Here is a 13,277-nt window from a genome sequence, read left to right on the forward strand (position 1 = left end):
ATCATAGAGCATATTTTGATCAGAGTATCCATTTCTGTGTGATGTCCATTCTTTGTCACGTACTTGTAATTGCTTATGCAAACAAAAAATTCCAGCTGACACCAAGGGTAAACAGGCAGTCTTATATCAGTCTCATTTGTCAGCTCTCGGGATGTATATCTATATCTTTAACATTAGCCATCCCATTACATTTTTCATGGGGTAATAAAATGGGGTACCAGTAAATGTTGCAAGTTTATGTAGTGTGAAATAAGACAAAAGGACATATGAAGGAAGCTTGGTGTTTGCGTGGGGTAAAGCTACCTTCAGTCACTCACTCCTGAGTGTTTCTTCAGAAATGCAGCCAGGAGCTAGATTGGCGCTTAGCCCACCGCACCGTCTCTCGCCCCTCTGTCCTGCTTCGGAAGGTTCTCTCAACTGGCGCATGGCCAACTAGAGCTGAGACTGCGCCTTTCAGACTGAAAAGAAAAGTACATTAAAGTACTTTGCTCAACACAATCCTGCTCTCCATGCACATAGAGAGGCAACAGCTTAGCCTGTTGTAGCTGATCAAGAAGGGATGGAGGCTTTTTTTCAATGTAACACTGTTGTATAAAAAATCTCATGAAAGCACATGAGAGCACAATCTCTTAAACTCAGGTTACATATTGTAGCTACAAATGAGCTACCTTAATTGTCCCTCAATATGAGTTAGATTACATGACAAAACCATTATTTATACATTACATTTTCACCTTTTTGTCACATTAGAAATGTTGCTGATGGTGGATTGCAGACAACCTTCTTTTAGACTGCTACCTTTAAGACAAATCTGGAAAAAGGGTGAGATCACAGTTGTGCAGATGACACCCATATTTTATTGCTTTTTCACCAAATGAATATACTCTTATAGACTTACTGTGTCTGCTTATTGCAAATAAACAACTGGGTATGATTTCAGTTGAATGAAAACAAGAAAGAGATGCTGTAATTCTATATATCAATAAGGTGGAAAGTTCTTATTGCTTTCTTTCTTTGGGCTACAGTATAAAAACTTAACAGAATAAATCAATCAGCCTTTCATCTAAAAAGAACAGCAAGAATGTGAGGTTTTATGTCCTCATGCATGCCTCCATCTCATACTGGATGCACTATTATCGATGCTGCTGATAGAGTTATAAAGGAACAAGGAGAACTGAGCACATTGTTCCTGCTCTTAAATCTTGACATTGGCTTCCAGGTAGCCATAGATTTTAAAGTGCTGCTGTTAGTTTATAAATCACTTAATGGCTTAGGACATAAATGCAACCCAGTAGGTCCCTTAGATCTTTAGGAAGCAGTCATCTTGTAGTGCCTAGAGTCAGAATAAAATGTGGTACAACTACCTCTATGCTGCACACAGATGGAAACCTCCTGATGGTCTTAGATTCTAGCCTTTTTCAAATCTAAATTAAAAAAAATATTTCCCACTGCTGTTATAAAATTCATTTATTAGTACATTGAAAGTATTCTATAACTGTACAAGTTCTTTTTCACTGGAAGTATTTTCATTTAATTTATTCAGTTTTAATTTGGTTTCCTTTTCATTGCCATTTTAAATCTTGCTTAATTGATTGTTATGCGTTTTATGCACTTTAAAAGGTACAATAGAAAAGGGTAGGTTAATTAAATATGAAGTACTTAAGCCAACTTTCAATTTCTTGACATGAAGTGGAGGCTGAGCACTGTTACCACAGTTAAAGGCAAGTTTATAGACTCTTACAAATCTAACCAAACAAGCCACGATACCATTATTTTTTTTCATTGTCCACCTGCACCCTGTTTCAAGTATCTCTGTAACAGTTTCTTTCTGGTTTGTCTCCTTTGCTTAATCCTCACATGGTGGACACACATTTGCTCATTTGTCAAGTAAAGAGAACATTTTTGCATTTTAAGAGATGATGCTCATTGCACAGTGTTTTGGGAGACCATGCCCTTCAGCATGAGGCTCCAAAATAATCTAACATAGATAACACAGTTTGATCTGTTTGTAATTGTTGTTGCAGGCAAAGTGCAAGAGAGATAGACACTCATACATGAAAGCTCTGGTCTCTGACTTTAGTACATTGCCCTATTTCAGGAATAAAGATATATGGCACTTGGATTGTATGTGCCAATAAGTGTTTATAATGTATGTATATGAAAATATGACACATTTTCTTAACTCTCACTTTTCTGTAACTAATAACAGGGTGTCATGTAGGGTGAAAATGAAAGGAGATGAAAGAGATGCTGCTGCCTCATATATCTGTCGATTTTATGAGCTAAACAACACACCTGACATTCTGAACCCCACATGCCAAAAAATGGCCCTTTTTCCACGGGCCTGAATATTGTCTTGTGGTTTGGAGATTTTTTAGGAGATTTGTGTGCAAGTGCATGTCTGGTACAAGTAGGGTTTGAATTTTAGTGTGTTCTGCTAATGGATGCTTATTGATTCCCAGTTTTAATTCTGCCGTGGTAAAAAATAAATAAATAAATTGTTTCAAGTCTTTCTAACTGAAAATTCATAAAGTAAATATATACAATAAAAACATATGATCCACAATCAGAACATACTGTCCATTTTCTTGTGGATGCAAAATACAGACTGCTTGAATACACCTACTATTTGTGTCTACTTTTTTAGTTATTTCACATTTAAATATGATGTGTTGAGGTTAAATCAGTTCATCTTTTTTCTGTATTGCCTTGAATTTCCCTGCAGGGAGGGAGTGTTAAAGCAGCCAACCACAAAGCTTCAGGCAATTGTCAACAGTGAAGATGATTCCAGTGCAAATGCATAATAATATTGTATGGGTTAATGCTAGACCTAAAACATTTTGTATTATCATTACAGTAATTGGAACAGGTTCCCACCTGTTCTTATTTTACACACACACGTACACACGTAGATTAAAGACAATTTACGCATTATGTTATCACAATCGACAGCATGGCTTGTGCTAATAGAGTCATTTGTTCTGTGACTGACAAATCCCTCACCATGCAAGCCTGTTCTGTTTGCTCAGGGATCCATAATCTGAGCATCAATATGACCAGAGGACAAATCGATAAGCATTTGTGTCAGCTGCATCATGAAGGCTTCATGTAGACTTGTTGGTAAATGGAGAGGCTGTTGAACATAATATATCAGAACATAATGCTATGCTGTGTTTCACTTGGTTAACATGTTTACAGTTATACCTTTTGTTTGGTTTTGAGAAGAAAGCATAAATACTTAATTTCCGGTGTAGTGAGGCATCATTCTGACTACAGTATAAGTGGGCAATTTAGACTAAATCTGACGTTTCAACATTGAAGCAAGACGCATACAAGATGAATATGCTCTTTTTGTAAATACAAAAAAAAGGAAAAGAACACTGGCCCCCAGCCAGCAGCATACAAAGGAGTCAAATCTCGCAGTGTGTGCAGGTACATATTAGAGGTTTATAAGCCTGCACCCACCTGATCAAGCTGCTTTTTGTGCTGCAACCACCCGCACCTGCCGGATGTTCCACTGCTCCTACCATTGATGTAAACCAAACCAGCCCACAAGCTCACCATCACAAGTCTGTGCCAGTTACCACCAGGATAAAGGATTCCTGATTGGAAAACTAAAGCTAGAGCTAAAGATTGCCATAACCACTGTTTCAGTGAGGCCAAGATGTCAGCTATGATTTAGACACCATCATCAAATAGCCCTATAATTGCCAAATAATTTGGTGCTGTTGTTTTGGTGAGTTAGGCTATGCCTTCTGCACCCAAGCATTCCAGTTTGACCGCCTATGTTTGTCATGTCTGCCAACATCTGCTGCAGGTCACAGGGCAGGCTAAATTGGAAGCTGCAGTAATACGCTAATTTGTTGTTTGATTTTATTGGTTGTGAATTAAATGGATTACACCTCTTACAAGGCGACGAGCAATGACAATTTTTGTTATGTAATCACTGCAGGAAAGTAGTGATCCGTGTGCACATATTGACATGATGTGCTTTCCTCTGCTTTGCAAAGTCTTAAAGCTGAGGTCCAATTGTTAGCGTTGGCTTTGAATATTTGTTAGGCACTCCATGTAAAGCAAATTAGGGGCAGCTTTTAGCAACCATATGTGTGTGTATCCTCCTCCCTCTTCTACTGTTCCTCATAGGGTTTTTTTCCCCATCTCTGAGCTGCCTTGTCCTTAGTTGCACTGAGGTTGAGAAATGATTGCCAAACAGATTAAGTGTGGCTTGATCTCCCTTTTTTATTCGCCCTTCTCTTCTCTCTGTCTCTCTCTCTCAAATACAACAAAGAATTACCAGACTGTGGAAGTATGAACATAAACACAGTCAAATACTATATGCACATGCATAATAATGACCTGTCATATCCACAGGGGGATTCAAATTTATAAAGCAACTAACTTATTTTTTGCCCTGCAGGATCACCACAGCATCATAGTACAGCACTGTGTGCATCTCTTAAGCTCTTCATTTCTCTGACCTTTTTTATTTTGCTCTCTCTATTTAAAGAATGACATGCATGATATTCAAGGCTGTTTTAGCATTCAAAAATTTCCTTTTGATGAAATGTAGAGTTTGCATAAAAAAGGTTAGTGGCTTTTGAACCCGCAAATGATTACTCATGAGTCTGTGACAAAGACTCTAATCTCAGTATAGGAACAGGAAATGAGACTCAAATGTATGAGAGTTGTTTTAGCTTGGCTGCGGTGCTGTAGCTTACATGGGATTGTGCTTAAAGCCTCTGTAAATATGTAAGGTGTTAAAATAAAGCCAAGCTCTAATGGATCATCAAACTCAAAACAGCTGCCGTCTGCCTAAAGGGAAATTCTTCTGCATTCAGTTTTAAAATCTGTTATTCATATGGCGTGTATTGGTGAATATTTATCTCTTTCTAGTATTACTGATATATGTAAATTAATTATCAGTGTTTCCCACAGATTGTCAGTTTACATCAGCAGCATCAGAGGGGAAAGGTTTATTGACGACTTTTTATTGAGGTTTCATTTAGCAAGCCCACTAACTCACTTTTTTTTTTTTTTTTGGTCCCCCAGCATATGAAGTCACTCAGTCCACTGTAAGATAATGGCCATTGCATTATTAGCTGACTATTATGCCTCCATGTGATTATCAAGGCTATATTTCATGCTGTCTCTCGTGTTGGCACAGACACATCACTTTTCAAACAAGTACAGATATGACGGTGCATTGAATTATGGCCATTGTAGTTAACTAAATTGAAATTGTTTTAAAACAACCACAGCAAAAACCACAAGTGTCAGACATCAGATCAGCCAAATAGAAGTCAAACAACAGACGAGCAATGTATTTACAGGGTGTCTTGCACAGATATTAATATTACATGGGAAATGTTTCTTCTGATATTCCTACACTGAGTACACAAAGATAATCACACATATTCTCATAACAGAGCCTTCTGATCATTTTCTGTCTCCCCAGGCCACAGATCCAGATGCAGGAGCTAATGGCCAGGTGCAATACCGGATCGTGAATCATCCTGATTTGTTTACAATCAGTGCTAATGGAAGCATCTACACAAAAGTGCCACTTGATCGGGAGCTTAGGAGCCAATACGACTTGGTGGTAGAGGCCTCAGATGGGGCAGTGGACCCACGACGGACCACCTTGACCCTCTCAGTCCAGGTGAAGGATATCGATGACAACAGCCCAGTCTTCTCCCAGCAAACTTATGTGGTGAACGTACCCGAGAACAGCCCTGTTGGAACTGTGGTCTTGAAGCTAAGTGTAAGTGAGTGGATGTGTGTGTTTGTTTCTAGTTGTCTCTTTCTTTCCATCCCTATATATCTCCTGTCTCCTTTCATATCATGCAGTAAGGCTGTTTGAAACAACTGTTGTATTAAGACAGCTCTAGCATCTTTTAACTTCAAGTGCAGGCAATTTAGCGTTTAAAATGTCAAATACTTCCAGATGGAAACATTTACACAGACAGAAACATACACAGCCTTTATATACACAGCGGAGAGAAACCTTTTTTCTTCCATCTTGACAGCTCTCTGGGCATTTTTAGAATACGACATAAAGCTGGATTTTTCAAGTTATAACCAGGCTTTGGTAGAGGATAATTTTTCCATCTCTCTTGACAAACATTAATGTAATGCTCCGCAAATGTTGTTAAACCTTTCAACTTGGCGGAATCTGTCTTTGGGTAGATTTGACACTGTCAAATATCGGTGCACATGTTTGCACAGAAGTGAAACCTAGTGGATGCAGAGCACAGAGTAGAGGGGCGAGTAATTGCTGGCATAGCGTGAGTGACATCTCCCACACAGGGATAAAGCAAGAGGGGAGAGTGAGAAGAAGGGGGTGAGAGTGAGGGGTGTGAATGACACTGGCACTGTGATACCATTAATCTCCTAGACAACGACACCTCAACTCTAAACAGAAGGGGGTGGCTGGCAAAACACCTAAAGAGCAAAACTGAGCTAATGAGTGAGCTGAATGTATTATATCTTTTTTTGTTTATCAATGAATAATGCTTTGTGTGTGTGTTTCTGTGTATGGAGGGTACATCTACAAAACAACATGCATACCAGCATCTATATACTGTATCTTATAATCTCCTATCAGAGCATTAGCCTTTCCAAATTATATCTACTTCAAGGACTGTGATTTCATGCAATGAGGACCAACTTAAGCTTTCCTTTGCAGTTTAATTTAATCAGAACATATTAATGATTGATGTAAGTAACCCCTGTAGCATAAAATTAAAACAGAATCATGAATATTCATTGTGCACATCCACAGTGCCTATATGTCTATATGTAAGATTCCGCTTTTGAAAATATATGTGGCTCTCGCTCTCACTCCCCTTCCATCACCCCTTTTTTTCCACACATTTTCTGTTATTTTTAATGTACATTACTGTAATTGTTTGTTTGTTTTTCTACCCACGCTCTTCCTCCTCTTTATAGGCGGTGGACTCAGACCTCTTCTCCAATGTCACATATCAGATCAAGACTGAATCGGCCAGACAGCTGTTTTCTCTGAACCCTGTCACGGGAGAGTTAGCTGTGCTGCAGACCCTGGACTTTGAAGACCTGGCAGCTATGAGTATGGGGGCCTCTTACACTTTCCAGGTAGAAGCTGTCGACCAAGGAGGGGTCATGCCCCCAGGGCAAGCTACCGTCACAGTCCGCATCACGGTAAGAGCCTTTGGATAGTCAGCCCACCCCAGCCATCTATCCTCATTGTCCCTCAGGAGCTGCAGCACTGACAGTGAATATGTAGTGAGCCATTAGCAGAGTTATACATAAGTAGTAGCTCACATATACAGATAGGGGACGTATTATACAATATTGCACCTCCGCTGTTTGTGATGTAAAATTCAATATCATACCATTCAGCGCCAAAGCTGAATGTGTTTTTGTAAAACCATGGTTTGGCCTCCCAACCTGTGTCCTTGTAGCTTCACCATGACAAAGAGAATTGATGGAGAGGTGCCACTGCCATGCACCCAGTGCTATTCCAGATCTGAATGACTCATTAGCTTTGTGACAGCAATTATGTCAGGTTTTTCAGAAGCTTGTGTTCCCTTTCCAACCTTTCAAGAGATTAACAGCTGAATCCGTACGAGAGGATTAGACGCCTTGTGTTGTGATACCATTCATGTGTGTATGCATGAGTGTTTGTGTGTGTGTGTGTGTGTTAATGAATGTGTGTTGTCATTCTGAGGAAATCTGTGTGTGCATTTGCTTCAAAATGTGTGCATAGACATACTGTATTTCTGTTTATGAATTCAGTCCACCCCTAGTGAGTGTCTCAAAGTCTGCAGAACTTTATTACACTGAATGGGAGGGAGGGCCTAAGCTCATTCAAGCAGGCTCACCGCATGGTCCGCCAACCTGTAGAGTGAGTTTGTCCTCCGATAAGGGCAAGCTTTGTTGCACTGTTCGTGCTGTCACCCAGGAGCAGTGTTTGATAGGATAAGGCATTGCACAGCCACTGATATCAAACCAATGTCTGCTATTTGAAACGGCAGACATGAATTAGAATGAGCCTAATGGATTCACGCAGGCTTCTCAGGGACTAGAGATTGAGTCGATCCCACTGATTCCACTTTCTTCCTCATATAACATCTCCAGAGGGTTATTTGAAGTCGGTTGCGTTTGATTTCCCCCTTGTTTTGTTGTTGTCTCTTTCGTTGGATGCCTTGCAGTGATGGATTGAGTGTCCTGCATGTCTTGCTGTTCTGAATGAGTCTCCCAAACTTTTTTCCTTTCCATCCTTGCACTTCAGAAATGTAAAACAGACACACTGTGTTTGTTTGTATGTGGGTATGCGGGTGTGTGCATGGATGGAGATATGATATGTGTGTGCGTACATACAACAAGTGATATGATTCAAGCAAACTCAAGTGTATCTGTGCATGTATCTTGTTTGCAGCTTCCTTGTGAACACTTGCAGCACATGGATCCAGCTTTGTTGTTCAAAGCAAGAGCAGGATCATAGATTTTCTGCTAGGAAACAATAAACCTGTGTATAGATCAAAGTGAGACTGCCCCACACCACTGAGTTTACAGAACACATACCGTTGCCCATGGCTCAGTCAAATCAGTGGAAAGTAAAAAGAAAAGTCAGAAGAAAAGGAGATCAGGCTCCAGCAGTTATACTATAGAGCCAAGCTATTCCTGAGAGAGGTGTGAATGGCTGACTGAGTTCTCATTCTCACACAGAAAAGCAAAGATTGAAAAGTTAACAAGGTTTCGTCCCTTTGCAGGCCCACAATAAGATATGCTGTGTATCACTTACAGGGAGAAGGTTATTAAAAGCAGTGGCGATGTTAAGTTTGGACTGTATGCTAGGGAGCTGTAAATCACCAAATCCCAACAAAACTGTTTCATCACCTAAAGGGAGTTCCACGCAGTAAAAAAAAGATTAGATAAGAAGGCAGCGTACACAACGTTTCACATCAGTCTTGGTGTTCTGTTGTTGTAAGGGCCAGCAATGGGATTTCTTTTTCATATACCATATTTTTGAACAGTACTGTGCTAGACCTCTAGTTCAATTTGATGTCTGAGAACTTGATGTCATGTGTTGTCATTGTTTTGTTCAAGAAATGATTAAAAACTTGTGTTGAAACATCAGTTTTTCCAAAGGTCCAGCTTGTAAAATCACACTGAAAACACTTCTGTTAAACATCAGACATTCAATTAGGTCAGAAAACCTCTTTCATGGTTGTCATCATCCAACCCAGACTCCATTATCTTGAGATTTCTTGAGAGATTAAAAGCATTTTGAACAGAAGTTGCTTGTAAATCCAAACTTTTAACACAGTGACGAGCAAATTATTAGCTTTTATTCCTTTCATCTTATTTTGGCAGTTACTCAAGTTGATTTACCATCATCAGGTATTGCAGATTGGAATGATTATGTTTATTGGTAAGGATAAACCAAACACAAAAAGCATTTAAATATGAGATATTTCTCAGATTGCCAATATGTGATAAAAGCTTGAGAAAAAGACAATTAAAAAAGACAGAAAAACATTGTATTGGTGCGATTTACACACCATTTTCAGTTACTATGTTCTATTTTAAAACACTGTAATTGAAGATTATTATTTTCATCTGTAAGCATGTGATAACAATATATGTATATGTTTATGTGTTACATTCAGCTTAGATGTACAGTTCTCACAGTGTGAGGGCAAAGCCAGGGGCATGGTGAATTACTGTGGAAGGAAAATTTTCCTGAATCTACAATAACTTGCTTGAAGTGTTGACTGAAATCAAACAAAGCAGCGGCTGCAAAATCTTCACTGCTACAATATTACTCTTTCAGCATGCAGACAGCATCAGCACAGAGATTTCTATATGTGCCGGCTGTCATCCAGATGGCCAGACATTATAAACATTTCCAGCGAACTACTTTCTTACTGTTTTTTGTTTGTTTGTTTTGTGGTTTTTTTTCATAGAAAGTTGTTTGTCACTCTATTGACGCATCCAATTGAGCGGAGCCTATGATTTGAAAGCGAAAGCTAAACTGTCAGCCACTACTTGTGCCTACGTGCTTGTCAGTCACGTAGGAGTAGGCAGGACAGGTAATGAGGCCACAAATTTGGGGGGTTTAGCAACTTAAGTCCAAATGGCTTTCTGCTTCTTTCCGGGAAACAAAGTGGACACATGGCTTTTTGTTATTGTGAGCTGCTTTTCATGCTGATTGTATCACACTGATTTATTGACATGGAGTGTTGTTTTCGAACTCGCCCATCTACTCTGTATTGTTTTTAATGTCAGTCATGCCACTGAAAGGTATAATATGTAACTTTCCTGTATTATAATGTCTGTGTGTTGAAGCCTCCCAAATCGGTCCCAAAAGCCTGTGTGTTTTTAATTCACCTGACAGATCACAAGGAGGGAGGTGGCCAGGTTAAAAAAAAAAAAAACAGTGTTCAAAGCAACAAGTATCAGATCAACCAAGCCCTCAAAGATCTGGCTTTGATGATGATGATGATGATTAAAGGCTGAAGAAAATTGAAAAGAAGAAGGACAGATTTTTTGAAAAATGCTTTATTTTCCATGCTGCGAAATGTAAATGCAAAACAAGTTTAAACAAACACTATTAACCCTACTAGTCCCGTTAAAAGTAATAGGGACCTTTCATCTAGAGAAAGCCGCTCAAAGAGGAGAGTTATAAATGTTTAAAGGTTTACCATCTTTACTTTAAATAAATAATGGTAATAATAATGATAATATACTTTAAATCACTCACGTTGTTGAGCAGCAGACACCCCCCCCATCCACCAACCTCCTCGCCTGGGTCCACAAGTGGAAACCCCTATCTGTAAACAAAAGAATATGTTGGCCTTCATGTGTTCCCTATCTATTAGAGTAATTGAAAATGTTGTACTATGTTGACCCAATAATCCTTAACAGTGGCATATGACAGGCTCACCACAGTTAGAAATAGCACCAATAGTTAACTGCTAAACCTACATTTATTTTATCTCTTCTTGTTTTTAGGACATGAATGACTTCTCTCCCATCTTTAGCCAAGATCTGTATAAAGGCATGGTGGCACCCAATGCAGAGAAAGGAACAGTCATCACAACTGTGTTTGCCGAGGACCAAGACCCACCAGTGAGTACAAACAAATACCTGTTGTCACACTTCAAATTTCTGTTTAAAATATGCAGCATATACAACGTTGGTACTTCAATTTCAAAGTACACGAAACATGTCTTTAATAAAGGTAGCAGAGATGAAAGTATTGCTTGATTTTTACCTTCTCACTACATGTTGCTCTCAAAACATCAGCAGCTGCAGCATGTCACACGATGTATTTTAAAGAGGTTTTCACGACTTTGGCGCTCTCATTAGAGCTCTGCATCAGTGGTTGTAATTGTAAGGGTTCTTGTTTAGCATTGTATGGGTTATCTACCAGTTGCCTCAGACAGCGTCATGCTTCCTCAGACTCCTTTACCTCAATATATCTGAGCAGGTTCTCCTGGGACTTAAAACTCAAAACAACTCTATTAATCCCACTAGGGGCAATTAGGGACTGGAGATATGAAGATTTTTTTTTCTTTCTCTATTTCTCTCTTGGGTTTTTTTTGTTTTTGTTTTTGTTTTTTTTTAATCTGCAAACCAAGGAACAAAATTACACCATGCAGTAGAGAAATGGTGACACCCAGCTGAGACTAGAAATTGTATGACTATAAGAGGAGGCAACACAGGAGCAATGGACGACAGGATTTTTTTGTCCTGTGAATATTTGCTTCCATGTCATGCACCCCAGCTGAACTTCTTTTATTGGCAGTGCCACCCACCTTAATATTTTATTGCACATGGTGAGTCAGCAGTCTTCTCGCTTAGTTGTTTTTTCTTTATAGAGACTTCACCAAACCAGCCTTTTTCTCTTATAACATTTTGACAATTTTTTTTAATTTACTTTCAAATTTTCCCAGTGAAAAGGGGATTAGGAATCCCCCACTGAACTCCCTGTCTTGCTCTAATGGCTTCAGGTCTGAATGTGTTTTTCAGAAAAGTCCTGGACTTGATACGTGTCATTAGTGGCTCTCCTGCTGGTGGGATCTCACTAGGGCTGGGTGAGCTTATGTACTCTCTGCAGCACTTAAACGCTGAGGGATATGGATGCCTGTCAGTATCAGCTGTGGGTGGTAGAACATCTCCACAGTGCCACAATGACGGCTGTACATCTCACTTTTCCTCTCAGAGGGAGACTCTCCCTCCTCCTGCTTTCTTCCCTCTCTACCTCACTGTCTATGCAGCTCTGATATCATTCTTTTTTAATGTGAACTTGTGTCTTTTTCCCTTATTACAGGATTTTACCCTGAACCATTCCTATTGAGAAATATTGTTCAGTAGAGAATATCCAGCAGTGCTGAAGCACAAATAATAGGTCCAAAATTGTCATTATGTGATCATGAGCACAGTTGCGTGGCAGGCAGTGTGTCTGAGACATGGGTGTGACTCAGCAAAGTGGTTTGACAGACAGAGGGATTAGATTTCTTAACAGGAGCAGACTAACCCAGTCTCTTATTGACCTGGATTTGGAGCTCAAAGCACTTTATTGACGGGATGCCTGTCATGGACACCTCTGTTTGGTGGAACAGGGCTATTGCTTGCCTAACACACATACAAATGTGAACACACACACACTTCCTCTATTACACAGGATCATAAACAAACCTGCACGCATAAAGAAAGAGAGAGTGGAAGAGACACACTCGAGCTTGTAGTCTTGATGTGGCAAATATGAGCTATGTATATTTCTGTCTGAAGGTCATAATAGTGTGTTCCCATTCTTTTATTTTTTGTATATCTTGGATGGAGGAATATCTACCTTGGGAGAAGTGATGTTAATGGGTTTTTTTAAAGTTACTGTATTTTTGGCATTGCAAGTCAACCCCATAATGTCAATGTTAATATCACCCTGAATGAGCGAGGAGATCACCATGGAGACAAATGTTCCAGTAAGAAGCTTTACTCCACAGCACATTTGAAGAGTGTGTTATTTATGAGTGAAAGGTTATTTTTTCTCCTTCGTCTGTGTTTTTCATCACAGCAGAGAAATTTTACTCTTGGCATTTTTAGAGACTCCCACCTTTTACTTTTATTTTTAGTCACTTGCAAATCAAATCCATCATTAATCATGTCATCAAACCACTGCATTACATAGTATTCATGTGGTGGCTTTGCTGTCTTACACTGTCACCTCAAGCCTTGCTGTTGTGTTGTGTGTCTCTGAAACACCAGGAAGTGCTTCCCAGCTTGTTTTT

General features: G+C 39.4%; 1 protein-coding gene across 3 annotated transcripts in view; it reads left to right on the forward strand.

The window, feature by feature from the left end:
* The window catches only part of LOC122997543 (protocadherin-15-like), a 235,022-nt gene that overhangs the window by 167,074 nt on the left and 54,671 nt on the right, over positions 1–13,277 (forward strand). For all 3 annotated transcript variants that reach the window (XM_044373751.1, XM_044373752.1, XM_044373753.1), the window contains 3 exons: positions 5,456–5,761; positions 6,949–7,179; positions 10,999–11,115. In XM_044373751.1, coding sequence (XP_044229686.1) covers positions 5,456–5,761; positions 6,949–7,179; positions 10,999–11,115 — 654 coding nt within the window. The remainder of the gene's footprint in view (positions 1–5,455; positions 5,762–6,948; positions 7,180–10,998; positions 11,116–13,277) is intronic.

This window comes from Thunnus albacares, chromosome 14, assembly GCF_914725855.1.
Source record: "Thunnus albacares chromosome 14, fThuAlb1.1, whole genome shotgun sequence".
Taxonomy (NCBI): domain Eukaryota; kingdom Metazoa; phylum Chordata; class Actinopteri; order Scombriformes; family Scombridae; genus Thunnus; species Thunnus albacares.